General features: G+C 36.7%; 1 protein-coding gene across 1 annotated transcript in view; it reads right to left on the bottom strand.

Annotated features, from left to right (window-relative positions):
- Positions 1 to 21,779, bottom strand: part of TTC29 (tetratricopeptide repeat domain 29) — a 118,547-nt gene that overhangs the window by 50,543 nt on the left and 46,225 nt on the right. The window contains exons 6-8 of the mRNA XM_042828428.1: positions 20,829 to 21,041; positions 19,457 to 19,542; positions 2,949 to 3,040 (exon numbers count right to left, since the gene is read on the bottom strand). Coding sequence (XP_042684362.1) covers positions 2,949 to 3,040; positions 19,457 to 19,542; positions 20,829 to 21,041 — 391 coding nt within the window. The remainder of the gene's footprint in view (positions 1 to 2,948; positions 3,041 to 19,456; positions 19,543 to 20,828; positions 21,042 to 21,779) is intronic.

Below are 21,779 nucleotides of genomic sequence, written 5' to 3'. Positions count from 1 at the left end.
AGCAGCCAGTTGGTACAGTCAACAATTTTTTTCAAGTAAGTACTTTTAAAAGCGCTACAGCTTGAGGTATACAAAGTATGGTAGAAGGATTACTGAAACACTTCATCCTGCACGTGACCTGATAACATGATAAACAGTCTTTCTTGCTCAAAGATCCAATACTTTATAGTTCCTTCAAACATCGACATGTTATTTTTCACAGCCATATACTTTCTCTCTCCTTAGACATCACCTTCCTAAATGCATAAAATGCAATTTCCTAAAGATATAGTCATTCATGATCCCACAGAACAGTTATGATGACTTCAGCAGAAGAGATTACACATCTACGGCAACTCATTTTCCAGTTTCATGCTAAAATGCCCTATGAGATTTTTACTCCTATTAGACTTTTATGAAAATATGCACCTTTTATAGGATTGCTCATGTGATTGAATTGGATGTATAAATCATGCGTCCACAAGAAGTCATTACCATGGTGGACACTGGCAGAATAAGTCAAGAACATGATGCTATTATGTCAGATATTTCCCTGGAAAATGACATGCCTAAATGCAGATGATAAAGATTTTCTGTTTCCTGTGGTCTGTGGAAACATCTGTAGCTAAGATTTCAAAAAAATTTCCAAAGCTATAGACAATTTCTGAGCCATAAGGGAGGGCTCTGCCACTTTCTCCAATATGTCACAAGGCTTTCAGTACAGACTCTCACAGACATTAAGATTATAATGCACTATTTCAGAAGCTAGAGAAATACAATCATCTCTTTTTTTTTTTTAAGGCATTATCCATCAAGTTTAAAATGACTTGCACAAGTCCAGTCTAGGTAAGGCTAAAAAAACCCCACAAAACAGATAGTGATCAAGCTGAGTCTCAAGACTGCTACCAACAGCAATTATTCATGCAATCATCCAATATTTTCTAAATTTACCAGACATTGACTCCTTTGCTATATCAAGCAAATATCCAAAAGTATAGTATGAAAGTAAACAGAAACTTGTATTTTTTCTAAATTAAAAATTTAATAGCCTCTCTTTACATTAGCTTTTTCTACATAACATTGCACTGCTATTTCATGCCTTTTCCTCCAAGTACCAAGGAAGAACAAGCAGAACTGGAGCAGTCCAAACTTTTTAATGAAAAGTACTGCTGCTGAGTTTTGAAAAGTAAGTTTGTCTGAAATATCATCTGTCATCCTGGTTTACAGAATGTTTTCTATTAGGGAGCAACACACAGCAAAAATGCATTTAAACAGAAGGACTTGCTTAAGACAAAGATCACAGAGACGCAGAATAGTTAAGGGGTTGGAAGAGATGGATGTCAAGTCCATCTGCCTGGCTCAGAACAGGGTCAAATAGAAGAAGACTGCGTCCTGGGGGTTTTGAATAATTTTTGAAGGTTGTTTTGATCCAACTACCTTTCTAGACTACCTGTTTCAGCATTCACCCTCACAATAATTTTTTGTGTGTGTATTTAAGTGGACTCTCATGTATTTCAATTTGTGATCATTGCCTTCTGTCCTGTCAGCAAGTACCACTGAGAAGAGCCTGGCTCTGTCTTCTTTACTGCTGTTTGAGAGATACTGATTAGATCCCCTCTGAGCCTTCTCTTCCATGGGCTGATAGATGCTCCAGTCTATCATCTTTACAGCCCTTCGCTGGTCTTGGCCCACTGTGCTCAAGTCTCTCTTGCACTGAGAGGTAGAGCACATACAGTGCTCCTGAGGCTACCTCACCAGTGCTGAGTAGAGGTGCAGGATCATGTCCCTTGACCTGCTGGCAATGCTCTCAGTAATGCAGGTTGTTTTTGCCATGACTTGACATTGCTGGCTAGTTGGGATACTTGGCTCATGATCTCTTGTTCACTAGAAAACCCAGGCTCTTCTCTGCCAAGCTCCTTTCCCTCCAGTCAGTCCACAGCCTGTATTGGTGGTGCCTGGGGATATTCCTTCAGGGTATAGGACTTGGCTTTTTCCTCTCCTGAGCTTCACAAGACTCCCATTAGCCCTTTTCTGCAGAGAGGCTAGATCCATTTGAATGGTAACACAACCATGTGGTATATCATATACCTCTCCTCAGTTTTACATTAATCACAAATATGCTGATGGTGAACTTGATCACATCATCCAGGTTGTTAACAAAGGTACTAATCAGTAATAGGGTTTACTGCTTGTGACTGGCCTCCCACTGGGCTTCATACTAAATACATGTAGGTGGTTTTATTCCAGAGTATCTAAAACAGAGAAAGGAAATTCAATATGCATTTTCTAGGTATGCCCTGTTGGCTGTCACAGGCCACTTTTTACCCAGACTACTGCTTTTTGTAAATTCAAGGAACTCATGAATGCTCTTGAGAGCTCAGACACCTCACTTCTACTGTCTCACTGTGTCCTGGTAGCCAAGAATGTAAAAGTCAGTCATAGCAATAGCTAGCGTACCAGCACCATCTTTTGCAGTTAAGCTTACACAAATTTTGCAAATGGGACCTGATCTTTTAAGTCTGTTTCATGGCTTTTTGAATGTCTTATCCTGTGCGCTCCTTCAGAATGTTCAGAATATGAACAACAAACTGTATCAAAGTGATGAACCATACTATATTCTTAATACGCCTGGATTTCAGTTCTTCATCAAGACCTTTCCCAATTTTGTGGAAAAAAAAAAAAGAAAGAAAGAGAAAAAAAAGAAGAAAAAAGCCCTCAAGTTATGGGGGTGGGAGGGATGGGGGGAAGCATAAATTCTGTTTATAGGTACAGAAAAGCTTTGGATCATACATTAAAAAAAAATTGTAAGAGTCTAAAATAACTTTCAATGAAAGGGTCACTTACTGCAAGAAGGGCGCTGCTTAAAATTTAAGCAGTCAGTAATGGGAAGCGACAGACCTCTAACAATTTAAGTCTTTCACAGTTGAATGAATGTGCACTGACAGCCAGACAAGGATGTGCTAACCTACCTTACCAGGATCTTGTCTATAGCTTCATATGCTCTTCTTAGGCCTGCAGAATCACACAGTGCTGTGAAGATCTTTATAGAGGTGTTCAAAATCTGTGAAACAGAAAAATAAAACCCAATAAATACAATGCTATGGGTTTCTTTCTTTCTTTTTTTTTTTTGGGTGTGTGTGTGCGTGCGCATGCAATTCTTGTGCTCATATAAAACGCAAAATTAAAGTTTTCCCATATTTGCATTTCTTTTTTAATTAGTTGCAAATAGAAACAAGTTTTTGATCATCACTCATAGTTGTTTGATACTACTTAATAACTGCAAACTAAAAAGAAACTTGTATTTAAATGTCTCCGCTTTGCAGCTTTGCAAAAAATGAAGAGATGTTCCAGATTCATAATTTAAATTTCCTTATTCATAATTTAAAATATTTCAAAAAGTTGTGCTTTCATGAATTTCTATGAATCAATACAGTAAGACAGTGCCCTTTGTATTCATACAGTTTTAGAAAATACATTCAAATACAATTTATTTATTTTTCTTTCTTCAAAATATCACTATGAGAACTTTCTTAGTACAATTCAAGTGCATAAGAGCTGAATAAACTACAGCTTACATGTTTAAGCAAGGATTGACTTAAAATACCGTAGGTAATTTTGTTACATTTATGACTAATTATTCATGCACGCTAGCAACCTGTTAATATTGGGATATACTCTTTCATCGTGACCTCTCCCACAGCTGAGGGCTTACAGCCACTACACAAAAACATATGATCCTAATTTAATTTAACACTGACATCACCTGTATTGCGTAATTTCTCTTTTCAACCTTTTTATTTCCAACGGTGGCGAAGGGAGAATGCATATGAAATTAAATCCTGTTCTTTCCTTCTTCCCTCTCTGTTGCTTGACCCAACCTATTACACACATGAGAACACAGGAAATCTCCAAAGACTATCTATGGAAATCCTTTTTGCACATTTCCAAGAAAGGAGTAGTGAATGTCATTTACTAGCTTTGAAGGGGGATGGGAGATGCACAGGGACATGTGACAGTAGCCTGCGTGCCCCAAGACGCCTATTTATGGTAAAGTAAAAGATAGGGCACTCCCTATTAAGATGCATCCCCTGTCACTGGCAAAGCCCGTGCTTCAAAAGAATACAACTTGTGTGTGCTAACGCTATGCTGGTCACCATTTCTACTGTTGTTTCTACTGCACAGCTTTCCTAGCTCTTGAAGAAGCTTTGCTACACATAGATGTATTGCTAGATAAGGCTCCTATTTCTCAGTTACTGAAGCTCTGTGTGTACCAAATGTGTGGCTTACTAATGTACAACATGCTCCTTATCTTTCCTCACGTACTTATCAAAGTTGTGTTATGATGTTGTGCATCAGCACTGCATCCTGTACGTGAAGGTCATTCTCAATTGAGTTATTGATGCATATGATATGACAAAAAAAGTGAAGGCACTACTGTTACGAACTTGTCACATCAATTCAGAACTCACCCTAAACTGGATGCATAAGCATAGCTGTGAAGGCCTGCAGTCTGTCCTTCTGATAATCCAGGCTGGGAACAGTAATGTGCAGGTGTCCAAGAAAGAATTCTTGGTTCTACATTTAGCTCAGAGGACCTGCAACATTTGTTGAAGTAACAATGCCCATGTCAATAAGCCTGCCATGATAGCAGCAGGTTTCTAAAACTTTATGTACTGGACTGAAAATCACCACCACTTCAAACTAACCTCTGTATTATTAAACTAGGACACAGGGCCTCCAGTGGTTCCTATCTAGCACTGAAAGGTTACTTACGTGCCCAAGGCTTAGGCTGCTATGCTGTTTTTTCAAAAATATCACAAAACCTAAAAAGTACAGATGAAAACCAAGAAAAAGCCACAGCCAGAGCAGCTCAAATAAAAGGTCAGTTCACTACATCTCTGCAACATCTGCTAAAAAGAGGCAAGTAAGTAAATAAATGAAGTCTTTTTTTTTTTTTTAACTAGGAACATTCATTTAAAATCCAAGATCTTCAAAAATGGTACGTTTCATTCTAAACAGAGATGAAATAAAATTAATTGATTAAAAGAATTAATCTTGGGGAAAGAAATATTTACAGATTATGATAGAAAATATATGAAAAAAATACTCTATGTCTGCATTTCAAATAACTCCTCCAGCTTCAGGTACTTGGTGGGGACACAGAAAGGGACACATTTATGATGGTAAGAAGCTATTCCCCTCTATGCCAGGATCCATTTATGCGGGTTATGTAAAAAAGGGCCTCCTCACCTACGATTTGTGCTTCATTTTCAACATTCACAGGAAAGGAAAAGGAAAAGCAGAATAAAACACTGGATTAATACGTTAACATTAGAGGATTTCACTCAGAGACTCTTGTAATTATAGTACAATTTTAATTATCGTTTGAAATGAAGAAAATTACAGACCATTGATGATGATGAATCAAATGGAATTGACATAGTGATTGCTACCAGAATTTGTAAACACCCTGAAAACACTAAGTGGACAGTAAAATGTCCAGGTTTATTTTCAAGGGGTATTAACAACCAGTTAATCTATGCGTATTCCTATGAATACCATATAAGAAAAGACATGCTCATGGTAAGAGTTCAGACTGAGTGGGCATGGCTGGGCCATTCACCTGCTAGTACTCTCATAAGTGGATAAATATTGGGAAGACTGACCATCCAGACTGCATGGAATTTACATGCTCCCTTGAATGCTGTTCTCTGTTTAAACACACGTGTAAGTCAGAAACAGGTCTTTCATTTTGGCCTACCTGTGCAGAAGACAGCACCATTCATGGAAGAGGTGGAAGATGTCAATAACTAGTGCTGGAAACATAAATATGCATAACGAATGTGCAGTTTTGTTGTGTTTGTGATCTTATGGAATACAACTACCATTACACAAAGGAAGGAGAAATTGATTTAGACTGCAGAACAAATATCTGCTTGTTAAGGGAACACACTTCTGCTCCAGTATTTAATGGTAAATACTGTACATTAAAATTTCATTTTGGTAATTTTTCTCCTGGTAAGGAAATGCAAATAAAAATTGTGTAAAGAAATACTGAATGGAACTACACAAGAATCTGTATTATTAATATACATTTAAAATAGTGGGCTTGGGCATTATACAAATCTAGCTGATTTGCCTTTTCAAAACATCAGAGTTTGCAGAGATTTAGAGTTACCGAAGGAGCAATACATAGTTACTTATTTAATTTTCTATGTACCGAGAGTTTTGATAAAAGATGCTCTTGCAACAGTTTTATCCTGATGATGCTAGGTTCAAGCATCGTTGTAAAATTCCTGTGTTGTTTCAAGGAGTACTTCATATTCCAACCAACACGTGGGAAAGTTTCATGGTATATGAACTTGAACCAATTAAAATAATGCATGGTTTGACTTAGAAAGAAAAAATAAGGTAAGACTAACAAAACAAAGACTATTAAAGCTGCAATGATTATGTTCACAAATTAGGTTTTTGGCCCTCTGTGAGCATGCACAAGGACTGTTTCAAAAAATAAAAACTGCCTCTTAAAAAAAATAAAGTGAAAATAAAAATCCGATACAGAAATGAAGACTGAGTTTCAGTAACTTGTTCTCTAGGGTTCGGAGAAGTGGTAGAGTGAAGACTTCAACTTGATCTTCCACATTACAGATCACTGTTCAAAGCACCATCTGCTATTATCTTGTTGTATATTGGGAAAAAAAAAGGGGTGAAAAATTATTTTTTATCACTCCAGAATGGAAATCAAAATATCTGAAGTAGCATTGTATGATTGTTTTGATTTCTTTTTTCATACCAGCTGCATGTGGGTGCATCTGGAAGGAGGATAGCTACTGTGGAAACAGCAGTTTGATTACAGAAACAGCAATTCCTGTTTCTTCACAAGTCTACCGTGGCTACAATTTTTACAGCACAGAAATAAAGCAAAATAACAAGGGTAAATTCCCAAAGTAGATCCTATTTGTGGCATAGCTCTAGCACTAATTCTATATAGTATATATAGTATATAGTGATGAATTACACGCTTGCCTCCTTAGCCAAGAAAAACATCTGTCAGATCTCAGACCTAGATCTGCTTTTCCGTTATTTCAGCATTCTGCCATGTGACCCTCCTGAGGTTATGCCACTAACACCATCCACTCTCCCAAAAATCTCACCTTTTAAAATTTTGTTGTTGCTGATTTCACACCTGCATTCCTTTCGTATATACAGAGACACATTACACATTGCTACACACTGTATACTAACAAAATAGGACATAGGCTTCACTAAAACTCAATATGTACATCTGGGGATAATGGATGAAAGAGTAACAATTGAAGGCATGAATTTATGTTGAATAAAGAATGCCTACCCAAGTCAACATAAGATTAATGTTACTGGCAGTACTTTATCATTTTGGTAAAAAACATTACTCTGACAAAAACATGATGGGATAACACTGATTTATAATACTGTAACTCTAAAAAACACAAAACCACAGTTCTGCTCTCAGCCTTGGCACTTGATATTATTGTCAAACTTTATTGGAAACACATTTATTTTGATTTCTGAAAATCTAACAGTGTTTAGCCATTTCACAGCTGGTGAACAGTAAAGATGCTTCTGCCTCATTTACAGATCCTGAACATGAATCAGACAATCAGCTGCAACATTAGTCAAAGAGAACACTAGCTAATGATTTCTGACAGGCACTGCAGTAGCAGGCCAGAGCCCAGCCTGGGTAGCAGCATCTGACAATATTTTTTTCTAGAGCCAACAATAGATGCGGAAGACAGAAAATGCAATCAAGCAATGCTGGCCTTGTACCACTTAGTACCCCATATATTTTCAGAAAGAAAACACACTACGCTAACAGTCACCAAATAATCTTTTCCATTCCATTCAGTGAAAATAAAAAAACAATACTGTCATACGCACAGGCATTTTCCAGTTCAGCGAACTCTGTCCCACAGCTCCCCAATAAATGCATATTTAAAAATAAAACGGATACTTTTTAGTAGCTCACGCTGTAACTCTGATAATTCATTTGCTGTAGATCATGAGAAAAATCAGTCAGAGGTTCTGTCACGGATTTACCTTTCCCATCTTCTGTATTATGCTGAATTCACCACAGGGGCCAAACTGCAAAGCTTTTGGAGCTTGAAGTGTGCACAACAGAAAGGAACCTATGCATCCATTCCACTGCAACTGCTTTCACTAACCCCACTTATGAGGAGAATGCATAGACACACAGGTATTCTACAGGAAAATTAGAGCAGTTTTAATTTATTCATGTTTTTGAAGTTGAGAATGCAAATTTCCTCTTGAAACTGCCATTTTTCCTATACAAGTGCCATCTACTGTACATGAGGTGGACAACATTTTAATAAAAGAATAACAATCTAATGTAAAAGAATCGTTTTCTGCAATTTTCTGTTTTTTGTTTGTTTTTTGGCTTTTTTTCTAGATCAGTGTTTACCCCTTAACCAGTAACATACTGAATTAGATTACATTTTGGTAACATTTCAATACCAGTGCAGCCCTTATTACCATAATTCAAGTGGGTACATGCCTGTGGCAATTCTGAGTAAGAACAAAGAAGATTTCCACTCTGCAAACTTGGATGTACTCTTAGTTTGGACAAAACACTGTGTGCAAGAGTTTGAACAGCAGAAAGAAAATTATATTGCTCATTTAATGTATTGATTATAGCAGAGCTTATTGATCCCAGGAAAACAATACACAAACATCAACTGAATGGCAGGCATTGCCTTGTTAAGTGCTGACTGTACTTGGGCATAACGAGCATCTAGAAGTAGTATAATATTCAGGTCGTATACTCACAGTTAAGACATACTAATATACTGGGTGCCAAGCTGAGGAATGAGGGAGTAGTCACTGAACTGCTAGGATTGCTCTCCCTAGAGCACAGGCTTGTGATAAGGGGTGGATATTATTAAGATGCTACTTGGATGACACCGCTGGAAAAGTAGTCGCCCCTTCCACTCCTCTCCTGTTATACCTGGCAAGCAAGTGTAATATTTACCTCGATGCTCTATGAACTTGCACAGCAATGCTAACTTCAAGTTATTCCTGTCTATATTTGTTTGAAGCTCTAAAGCCCTGGGGAGATAGATTAATGTTTCACTTATTTCTTAAGAGTCTATCAGGACAGAATCTAGATTCTTTCCTGGTCTGAAGCGTTTCTCGTGTACTTTATATAGCATTCAGAACATAGGTGCTTTGCTTCAATCCTGAATGGAAGATATGCAAATAAAAACAACTCATTAAAAAACTTCATTTCCGTAGAAAAATTTCTACTTTCTATTGGATTTCACGAGGTCAGGAGTTTACTCTCAAAGCTTGGTTTTTCTGCATAGCAAACTTCAAAACCAGGAAATGCAGAAATGATTGAATAGACGCTAACTTCTGTCCTTATCCTTATTTCTTTGTTATTAGCTTCTGTATTACTGCTGTTAATTCTGGCCTTCTGCACCACTAACAGTGAAATTCTCATTCTCTGTTATTACAACTTCTGTAGAAATGCAGTCATCATTCTGTTATTTAGCACACCTCAAAAGGATTTTGTTAAAATTAAAATAATAATAACAATTAAAAAAATAAGCCAGTTCAGAGCAAAAACCTATGCAAATGTCAAAGCCAGGTATTTAAATTTCTAATTATTGTACAATTCAAAATCTTTACTGCAAAAGACATTACCCTAGTAAAGGTTGCTGTAATCTTCGTTTAGTACAGGAACGTAATGTTTTTCCAAACCAGCCACTTTTGGCATATTTTTTCAAAGTAAAGCATGGCTTAACAGTCTGGAGTGAAGAAGCTTCATCTGTTACCCTTTAACAGCAATAAAAGAGGAAAATACAGTTTATGTACCCTTTCCATCCTGACAGATGTGACAATAGCTGGAAACACTACGCCTGCCAAGAGCTTTTATCAAGTATGTTATAACAACTAGTAATAAGTGTAAATAATAAATGGCCATGATCTTATGGGAAACGGTGGCAATACTAAACAATTTTTGGTGCGTGCTGATGGGAGTCTGCTAGTCTTGGAATTCCCTGGCTTCCCAGTAGAGTTTTGGCTTGACAATAAACAACAGTTTAATACTTGATCTAATCCCAGCCAGGAGGTAAGTTCAACAGCAAGCTTTTGCAGATGCTCACATCCAATAATCTATCCATAATTGATGAAACAGGGAGGTCAGATGTAATGGTTGCTACTATTCCAGCAACAAATAAATGGTTATTGACAAAACAAGCCAGTGTGGCGCTGAGTGCCGAGCAGTGACAAGCATGAAACAGTGCTGAGACAGAAGTAGTGATGTGAACACAGCCCTTCATCTTGAGAATTCCTCAATATGATGTGTGGTATGAGGGCCACTCTGACACATAAGCAGATGGAGTTGACTCATAAAGGAAAGATGAGATTCTGCCACAACATAAAAGACAAAGGCGGAGGCAGAGAAAGAATCAAGGAGAAAGGGGAGGACAAGATTGGAAATTTGGGTAAGTGCAACTATGTGAATTGTTCAGAAATGTTTTTGTATAGTATCACTGTGATCCAGATGTCTGGATTGCTTTTATCACACTGTTGTGTCTACATGAATGTACCAGGCTGTCAGATTGCTGTAGCCTCCTAAGACCTTACTAACCATACTGTATGCATGGGCACGCTTCGATGCTCATTACTTTTTAGACAGAGGATCTATAAATGTTCTCCTTCATGCTCCATAATATATTTAATCTACTCATTAAAGGATATTTTTAACTACAAAAGTTCTCCTAGCCAAAAGCAAACACACAAATCCTTAGATTTGCATAACACAGTGGAAAAAATTGCAGTGATAAACAAGAAGGTATTAAAAAATGTCTGTCACTTAAAGACTTATTTTTCTGTATAAATACGTGGAAGTAAGGGAAAAGTTCTCAATCAGATGAAAACCTGATATTTTTTTTTTGAATTTTAACCCATGTGAGAAATGTAGTAAAAGGATTAATGGACTGCTTTTATTGACTGAATAAAATTTGAATCATTTACATGCAGACATTCACTTGAAATCTTTTGCATCCATTTCAGTGCTAAAAGATAGTATTTTTACAATTTTTACTATGCAATATTCTAATATGAAAAACGGCAGAATGAAATGGTGGCCATTATTGCTATACGTAGTCATAAAAAGATTTCAGGCAGAAATATTTTAAATATTAATATTCCTAAAATCACTTAAAGCACAAAGGAATGTTAAATTGATTTATTTAGAAGTACAATTTATTTCACACTTTGCTACCAATTCTTTTGATCAGTTCTGCAATAATACATAAGCTAAAAGAAAAACAACAAACAAATTGCTTCTAATAACGAAGCAGCAAGCTCTAGGTTTCACACAAGGAAATTTCGGTGTTTTAACTTCTTGGGTTATTTATCTACCAAAGAGTAAGTTTTAATTTCTGTAAGATGACTGAATCAAGACCTCAATTGGATGGTTCTGATCATGCAAAGTTGTTAAGCATTTGCTACTCCTGAATATTTGAGTCTGAAGTCAATGGGAATAATCACATTGAAATTTAAACACGTATTTATTAAGCAAATTGCTGTTACTTGAACTATACCAACATGAAAAACCAATTTAATTTTAAAAGCCTTACTTTATAGAATTTTTTAAAGCCTGTTCATTTCAGCTAAACCATACGAAGGAAAACAAAGCCTTGTACATTATGAATGTATTTGCATTTAAGTACTGAAATTCCCAAGTTTGTACAACATGGGTACAAGTGCTTCATTTCTCAAAACATACAAGAAGCCTGACTTCTGTAAGTCTATTATCCAATAGAATTAAAAATTTCTTATAGATTTTTTTCACCCATTTGCTGCAGCCCTGGCTGTAAATATATGTAAATACACCAACAGACACACTACTGAAAAGTTCTTGTTTCTCAGACATTATAAGCTACAAACTTAGATGTGATGCAATTATCCCTTGATTATAATAGTTTTCAGGTTCCTAAGTTTAGCACACCCAGAAATTCAATATAGTCTAAAATAGATTAAGTAAAGAACCTCTGTAACATCTTTTTAACATAGAATTGTAGTGCTTTGTCTTTTTTGTTCCTATTCTCTGGGAATAAACAGATGAAAATGTGTGTATCAACAGTTATATAATTTTTTTTTAATTATTTTTTTTTTTTAAGCTAACCTAGAAAAAAGTTTCAACATATTAAATAGAAAATGCCTGCATAAATCCCATCTTTTAAGTTACAGTAGACAAGCAGTTAGATTTTTAGAAAAACCTCAGCCAGGGCATATGGTCTAGTTTTTAATGGTTCTATGTCCACGTGGAGGCCAATCACAAGTGGTCATTCCCCAGGGTTCAAACTGGTCCTCTCCAACACTTTTATCAGAGGGACTGAATGTACCCTCAGCAAGTCTGCGCCAAGCTGAGTTGTGCAGTTCACACAACAGAAAGGAAGGCTGCCATCCAGAGGGACCTGGACAGGCTCAAAAAGTGGGTGCATGCGAGCCCCATGAGGTTCGCCAAGGTGTTGCCCTTGGGTCAATGCAACCCCAGATAAGAATACAATCTGGGAGAAGAACTTATTGAGAGCAGCCCTGTAGAGAAGGACTTGAGGGTCCTGATGGATGAAAAGCTGGACATGAGCCAGCAGTATGCTCTTGCAGCCCAGAAGGCCAACTGGGAAGAAATTTTTTACTTAGGGGATATTGAGGTGCTGGAACAAGTTGCCAGAGAGGTTGTGGATGCCCCATCTCAGGAGGCATTCAAGGCCAGATAGGATGGATTCAGCCTGATCTGGTTGGTGGCAACCCTGCCCATGGCACATAGGTTGGAACTGGATGTTCTCTGAGATCCTCTCCGAACTAAGCCATACTATGATTCTATGATTTGTAGCCTGATATCTCATATCTGGCTTGTACCTTGCCTGGGAAATAAAAAAGATAAGCCGTCTCCACAGGCGATATCCAGCGCAGCTATCCCAAAGTAGTACAGTCAGAGCAAAGCCTCCACTTGTTCCCCATAACTACCAACTGCTCTGCTCTCAATGTATTGGTTAAAAATGGATGCAAAGACAGTCATTTGCAGAGAAATTCAAGGAGTTTTTATAGTTTTGTCCTCAACATTTGAACGTGCTCACCATGTCAGAGCCAAGTGAACCCCCAGTAAGTGAATTTTGCTACTTTTGAGTTACTAGTTTACTAGGTACTACAGCTAGTTACACAGTTATTAGCTATAAGTTTTCGAAGACATTTGGAGTCTTATGAATACTTCTCTTGATATTATGGCAATATCTATTATTACTATTTACATGCTTCAGCATGTCAAGTCTTACTGATGCCGCACTCTAGCCCCTTCCAGGTCTTCTGCAAACTCACATGGTGTTTGGTGTGTGCATGCACGTACACAGGTGCATGTGTGTAAAACACAGTAATAAAATTAGCCATTTCATAATGGATATCCTGTTGCAAAATCTTACAAAAAAATAGAGTTGGAAGTTTGGTAAATGCTATGATTTTTAAATTCAGGATTTTTAATATGCATATTTTGGACAAGGCTACACAAACCTTATAAATATACATAAATTCAGCAACTTTCATACCATTTTGGAATTGAAAACAAACCCAAAAATTGATGTCCTCCACACATAGCTCCCAAAATTGGAGCTTTAAATTCCTATTCAGATTCCTGAGAGCAGCGGAGGAAACATAGTCTTAAAATTTGGAAAATGTCTTACAGATTTATTTAATGGAATGTGCAGTCAAATCTTCAGCTCACTGTCTTCTTGCTCTTTTGGGGTGTATGCATGACTACATTTGAAATCATAGCAGCTGACAAAAATCCACACTTTTATGGCATTTTGGTAGTCAGTCTTAGAGAATGTGAGACTTCTGAAGAATCAGGTTAACATCAATAACTCATTATTGCATTCACTGTTGCTATGGCAAAACTTGGAAAACATGGAAATAATCTGAAAATCTTCTGATAGGCTTGTAATGCATGAGGTAACAGATTTTTTTGTTTGTTTCTTTTTTCTTTGTCTTTTTAAAACACACTTCATTTTTTCTTGTTCCTTATGCTCTATGATTGCTGTGTAACTCGACTGCTGTAATTCCGCAGCAGCACTGCATTTAAGACTGCTTTCTCACAAAGTATATTCTTACTGCACATCTATCTTGACAGAAATCCAGTTTACTGAGGGGAGCTATTCTGATGCCACTAACCAAGCAAAATGTAATTTGAAGAACAGGCTCAGAAGGAAAATAATACCATGTTCCAAGGCAATTATGGAGGACATCATATAACCAAGGTGCCAATTTGCGTGGTATACAGAAAGGTACTGAAGGAAAACAATGTTATTACATCTCAGAACTATTGGGTATATTTTTTATTCAAGTTCTCAAGAAACTGGCTCAGATAGGAAAATGATTATCTAGGATAAACCAATGGAAGAAATCCTTCCTTGACTAAGAGACTAACTTTCATATCCAAAATAATGTTAGGTCTTTCGTCCTCATTGAAAATTAAGCGCGGAATTAACAGCAAAGAATTAATTGAACGATCAGACATCCCTGAAGTTTCACATCTCCTTTAGTATTCTCAGCCCAGATTGTTATTTCTTACTTCTATAAGCATTTGAGGCAAAGTATTTTGTCAGGGTAACTTTCAGTACCAGTACTAACTGTTCTCATAGAATTGTGTTTGTCAGAGAATCACACACATAATTGCAGGGGTAGGAAGGGAACTCAAGAGATCACTGAATTCAACCCGTGGCTAAAGCAGGCTCCCTGCAACAGGTTGCACAGGTAGGCGTCCAGACAGGTCTTGAACATCTCCATAGAAGGAGATTCCATAGCCTCTCTGGGCAGCCTGATCTGGTGCTCCATCACCCTTACCATAAACAAGTTCTTCCTTGTGTGAGCACAGAGCTTCCAAAGTTCAAGTTTTAGCCCATTGCTCCTTGTCCTATTGCTACACACCACTGAGAAGAGCGTGGCCTCATTCATTTGCCTCCCACCTCCCTTAGATATTTATAAACATTGATCAGACCCCCTCTCAGTCTTCTTTTCCCCAGGCTGAACAGATCCAGGTTATTCAGCCCTTTATCATCTTAGTGATCCCCTGCTAGGAGATCCCTGCCTTTTTTTCAACTGGGGAGCCCAGAACTTGGACACAGTACTCTAAATGCGTCCTCACCAGGGCAGGGATGTTCATCCCACCAATGTCTGGCAGCAGTGGGACCTCCCAGAAACAATAAATTAATTTAGTTGCAACATTGGCTCACTAACCCCAGACCTTCCATAAGAAAACCTTTTTCAGCATATAATCTGTTGTCCGAGTCAAGATCAGTCAGAACTGCTTACAGTCAAGGTTGACTCAGGTTTTTGTCTGGTCTTCTATTCCTTAACTAAGAAAAATACGGATTTTCTATTTGAGCACAGTTTTAATAAAAATTCAAAACCTGCTCCAATAAAAGTGAAGCCTCTAGGAATTACGAGTTTCTTATTCTAGCATTTCTTAAACTTGTACATGACCCTATTTTCTATGCTGAGAAAGTTACGCACCATCAAAATGGCTAAATATCAATTACAAATGAATAAGCTTGATGAAAAAAAAAAAGGAAGTTTGAAATCATTTCCATTCAATACTATCTTTCGATGTGTTTTTGTGAGCCCCACTTAAGCGTTTCTGCAGTGAAAACAGTGAAAGCTTAAATCTCAACTTGGATTTCTATCCTGACGCTGCTTGCAGAAGCGTGTCTTGAAGTTCAGTCTCCCACTAATGCAATAGGTTAGTAAACAAACCTCAGAGAAATTATGCTCACTCTTCTAAATCATCTTTTACAACACATGGGAAAAAAAGAGTATAACGTAGTCTACTTTTTTAACTTTCTTACTAGTTAGGATCCTCGAGTTGTAAACTCACATAGAAATATGGCCATTATTTATATAATTAAGAACAATAGATACAATTAGATAAAATATACAGTGTACACTAATTTTAGCATATCTGCCTTCCAAGTACATTTACTTACATTTTCTCTACTTGCATGAGTTAAAATTTTCAGGTTTTTTAGATACAGGTTTTTTCAGAAATTAAAATTATGGTCATAAATCACCTCTGATTACTTTAATAGGGTCATTTTGAATGTGAAGATGCCTTTATAAGTTCATAAATTTTCTTGATAATTTTATGCCTGTGGCTTGTATACCATAATTCTGACAATTGATGCACATGGCATTATGTCATAAATTACCACATTTATTTTGGCATGAGTTGCAGCTCAAGAACCCTGCTCCTATTATTTAAATGTGTAACATAACTGAGGCACAGATATCCAAAATAAAGGAACATTTGAAAGAAACAAATGCTCAGAAAGGTATAGGAGCTGGAATTTTTCTGATAACCTGGGATGCATGTAATTGAAAGAGAAAAAGCCCCTGATGTCCAAGATTTGAAGTATTCTTAAAAGTCCAGTATATTAAAAACCCCACATGGCAAATTAGATTACAATGCCCTATGTAAGATTTTGAATGACATACAGCTGTATCAGTTAATATTTTGCTTGTTATGTAAGTCTTAAGAAAAAACAAGCGGCAACTTTCACTTCAAAATTAGTTTAGATGGAGAAATTTCTCTGAAAAAAAAATCTATAATGCTTGAGATAAAATGTGTGTATTAGGAACTATTAATATTTCCTGTCATATTTGGGGGAAATCTAATAATCTTGGTTATAATCTGGATGATATGAAAAATATTATGAACCTACTATGCTGACGCTTAACATAATTAGTTTTCAGGCTTTTAAACTTGCACATCTTCATGTTTTTACACTTAAGTAGGTTCAGTGAAATCCATCAAAGGTATCAAATAAAATTAAATCAACTTACACAGATTATGCGCCAGATGAAATTCTGTTAGATTATTCACCAAGTGCCTAGCAAACAAAAAATCCTTCTCCAACAAACACAACCCATTCAATACAAAGTGACTGCAGATTTTTGATCTAATAGGCTGCAGCTCAATCACTTCAACCTTTAATTACTGCATCAGATAATTAATATTTTGAACATATGCTTCTCCACTCTAGAAGACATGAATGAAAGAGAAACAAGTTTATATGCATGCTACTGTGTGTCTGTTGGGGGAGGGAGTAGCACACTCAGCAGCAAAAGGAACCAAGTGGCAACAATTGGAGGAAATGGTATCTGTAACAGCTGCTCCTTTCAGATTCCCCTAGAAGGAGACTGCCTGAGGTGAACCACAGCACAAAAGGATAAAGAAGATGAAAACTGATGCAAAGCAGGAAAATAACTGCTGAGACCCCTGAGCCTACACCCGAGTAGTCCCAAGCTGTGTGGCAAGACCTCTTTAGCATGCTACAGAAGCTGGTGATGAACTACATATTACCATGAGGCAAACTGGCTCCTAGCAGTATTGTCTGCATGTTATGTGTAATGATAACCAGTGGTCCTCTGGGAATGGGATGCAATGATTTCATCTCTGTAAGCATCTGAGCTCCCCTTGGATACAGAGACCATTAAACTGAGAACAGAAGGGTAAATTTTAGGCAATGATTTCTAATTGGAGAGTGAAGACAACTTGTGTTCAACACCACTGAAAACCACTGATATTTTACTGCTCTCTGTACTGATGATTACTAAGGACAAAAGGAAAAAAGGAACTAAAATGTTACCACTTTTTCTCAGTTCCATAACGCACAATATATTTTCAGAATGAAAGTTCTTCATAGGTTTGTTACGCAATCTCATTAGAGATGTCATTATTTTAGGTATCTTTATTTATTCTGTAAAGTATTAATATTAATAAAATACCATCTTATGCTCTAAAAGAATTTGTCCATTTATGTTTTATATTACAGAGAATTTATTTCCCCTTTAATTAAAATATATACTGCTTTCCATACCTGTCAGGTATTTTTGTAAATTAAAGGCAGAACATCCCATGTACACATTTTAAATTAATAGTAGTACATTACAAAATTGAAGGTACTAGAACCTTCCTCAAAAACAAAACAAAGCAAAACAAAAAAAACCCCAACCATACTGCACGTAACAAAAAGAAATGAAACTTGCAAATGATTTCTGTAACTTTTTGGCAGGAGACATGGGGGAGCAATACTGGGAAACAAGTAACTATAAAATTTAAGCAAAATGGACCCTGAGGAAACAATGCCAGAATATCTAATATTTCTGATGCTTTCAAGGGTAGTTTGACCCTTTCTGTAATACAGAGACTACATAGTCTTGTTCATTAGTAAGTTTTTACTGTGATGGAGAGATCAAAGGAACATGCAGGCTTTGTTTAGCTGATTTATTTGTCTTAGTGCTCTTCATCATCCATACAACTTATTCTGACTCTCAGAAACTTAACAAGAAAAGTTGCTCAGGTAAAAATGTCTTCATACTTGTAGGTCAAGAAACCAATGCAGATGAAACATCAGCACAAAGCAACTACAGCCTAATCTGTTGTACTGAACATTATCAGGTTCAGCTGCAGAATACAGCTGAGTAAGAGCAGGCTTTTTGGCTTCTGACTAGAAGTGCACTGTCTACAACATACACATCCCACTTTCCAGAATGAGTTTGATTTAGACAGAAGAAAAGCCAATCAGCATTGAAGGATTATATATAAAGGTGGTCCAAAGCTTTTGGAAAAGTCGTGTCATGAATCACTGAAAACATATGAAAGCATATTTCAAAAAAAATCTAGAGCACATCCTAAACCACAGGAGCAAAGCAAACAACGGGAAAATTCATAATCAGTTCACTCCATGTCTTCTATTGGCCTTTCTGAGAAAGATGAACTACCACAACCAAAACCACAAAGAATGCTCTCTATAACATTTGCTCATTAATAAAATTCTGAGTAACTCCACAGATAAAGGAAGAAACTAAAACAGAAACAGTAATTTTCCAAGTGAGTAACAGCAATAATCATAGACAAAACAAATACGTTTTTCCCACATTTTTAGAGGGTCACTGAAGACTGTGACCTCTCTGATGACAGATAAATCAAGCTGTTTCTTATCTTTCTTTTTCCACTGACCTATGAAGAAGTGGAGAAACACTCCTTCCCCACTTGTCACACGTAGAATTTGCACTGTCTTTGAATGATCACGTGCGAGAGGCGCAAGGGAAACATGAAAAGTGGAGCCTGAACTCATGCATCATCAGAAGAGATTACAAGTAAAAAGCACTATAGCTTTTCACATCAAAAGCAATTCAGATTTCTTCCACGTATTCTGAGTAGCTTAACATTTGGACTGACAGTTTAATTGTTGCTCACAAATACACTGTAATCCAACAAATTCCAAAAATAGTTTGCTTTTTTTAAAAAAAAAAAAAATCATAACCAAATAAAACCTAAATAAAACTAGGCAAAGTTGTTTTATGCGCACATAAAGAGAAAGGCTCTGAGAAAGCTAAAGCAACGTTAAAATAAACTTACTGATAATGCTGTCTTCTCTTCTCCAGCAAAATGATACACTAAACTTAAGCAATATGCAGCTTCTCCTTCCATCTTCTTATCACCTCCTACAGAAAGGATTACAGCTACAGTTACCAGTGTAGTCTTAACAAAATGACATAAGCAAAGACAAACCTTGCAGGTTATTAAACAACATGTACATGCTTATATACTGCTGTAAGTTTTTCCTTTCCCTTACCTTTTCATTTATCTTTTTTTTCCAAAAAAGATCTGCTTCTATTTAAATAGGTAATTAAACTTAGAGGCTAGGGGTTTAAACAAAGTTCAACAAGAATGTTCCACATAGTCAGAGAAAATGTCTTACAGTAAGTACTGCAGAACAATCACCTTAATGTGCTGTAACGTTCTCTGTCATGAATTGCTTAATAGAACTCTGTTCTCACATTAGAACATACAAGCACCCTTTCTTTGTCTCTACAAAACAAAATATGTAATGCATCTTAAGATACAAACAACCTATATTGACCTGCATATTTGGACATCGAGAGATAACTGTCAGTGGGCCACGCTGAGAGATCTGGGACATTTCAGCTGATGGAAGAGAAAGTTCAGGCAAAGGATCTCATTAACGTGTTCAAAAGTCTAACAGAAATGTACAAAGAAGGTGGAGTCAGGCTCTTCTAAGAGGTTGTCAGTGACAGGACAAGGGGCAGTTGGCACAGGCTGTAATTCCATCTGAAAGCAACAATACGTTCCTACTGAGAGGGTGGTCAAACAGTGGAAAACTCGGGGTGGTTGTGGTGTCTCCACCTGCAGAGCTGGTCAAAACTTGACTGGATGCTGTCCTAGACAACCTGCTCTAGCTGACTGTGAAAGGGATGGGACTTGATCTCCAGAGGTCTCTATCTCAACTGTTCTGCAATTCTGTAATTTTCTTCCTTCAGGTTTCAAAATATTTATACAAACTAAGATATAAAGATGAAATCTTACTTGCTTATGATAGAAAATTGTTTTTTGCAAGTGCTAAGTACGTACGTAAAATGAAAAACAGTCATCCAGCAGACAGTATCATTCAAAAATTGCCAAATCAACAATCACTTGCTAACCAAAATCTCACTTGCTGGTTACAGGTTTCCGGTTCTATACCATTACTTCCAGTAGGGTGTTTTGTTTTTGGAGATGAAGCTTTCAGAAATCTAAGATTCTTTGTTGTCAGCAAGAAGGCGTTACTGTTTTAGTGAGGTCTGGCACAAATCGCACAAATAGCGATTCTCTTTGACTTCCTTAGAAAATAATCACTCAGTTTAACACTTCACAATTTCTACTTTACTCTTCAGAAAATCATAGTATGCCCATCAAATAAAAGTACATGAAAATGTTATTTTATACGTACCGTTTTTTGCCATTCTGATAGCTTTTATTAATGTTCTGATGGCCTGCTGTCGTTCTTTGTTTTCTAGCATTTTGTCTGCTTGTAATATATAAATTCTCCAAAGATGCTCACATGCCAGTGAATAGTAAGTCTGGCCTGTCTCATCCTTCCACGTTGAACCTTCTGTTAGCTGGTAAAATACTTCATAATGCTCAGCAGCCTTCAAGACATGACCTGAAAAATTTCATTCATAATTGCAATCAGTGTAATCAACAACATTTTGATAAGTTATTAGCGTGTCATTTTCTTACTAGGAAGCCAATTGCATCTCAATCCATTCACAGATTTTTAAACAATCTTCAGTATGTAACTTAGAAATCATCGGAAAAATTACCAGAAATACTGCATGTTCAACTTTTTGCATCTTAGCTTTCTTTGTGGATTCAGTGTTGGGGTCATATGCTCTAAAAGATACTACCTTAAAATTTTCTAGAAAATAACCTGTTGTAGGTTCATTAAAATGACCTGTATGGATCTTATATTAAAAAAAACAACCAATCAACCAACCAAAAAAATGGGCATGCATGGATAAACAATCACAGTTTAAACTGTTCATCTTTTTTTTTTTTTTTTCCCCATAATGAAAATGCCAAGATAGTTGGTGAGTAGAATGGAGAATAAATGTATCAAAACTACAGAAAAAAGTCGTTACTCAAATAAAAGAATTGATGAAAATAATCGTTATGGAAAGAAATAATTCAAGAATTACTAGATCAGCTCTGGAGAGTAGATGCGGTGAGATTACTGGAAGAGCAAGAACCACTAATACAGTGAGTACTGAGCCTGATCTTCAAACCTAAGCTACTCGAACGTCTTTCAGTGAAAAATTCACTTGAAGACGCAAGTAGTTCCTCCTTCACCCCCTAGCTTCAGCTAGCTTTTTACACATAGTACATCTAGGCTTTCTGGACA

Source organism: Centrocercus urophasianus, unplaced genomic scaffold, assembly GCF_019232065.1.
Source record: "Centrocercus urophasianus isolate 14NV4802_14NV808 unplaced genomic scaffold, USGS_Curo_1.0 seq_3, whole genome shotgun sequence".
In the NCBI taxonomy this organism is placed as follows: domain Eukaryota; kingdom Metazoa; phylum Chordata; class Aves; order Galliformes; family Phasianidae; genus Centrocercus; species Centrocercus urophasianus.
This window is presented reverse-complemented; position numbering and strand designations above follow the sequence as displayed.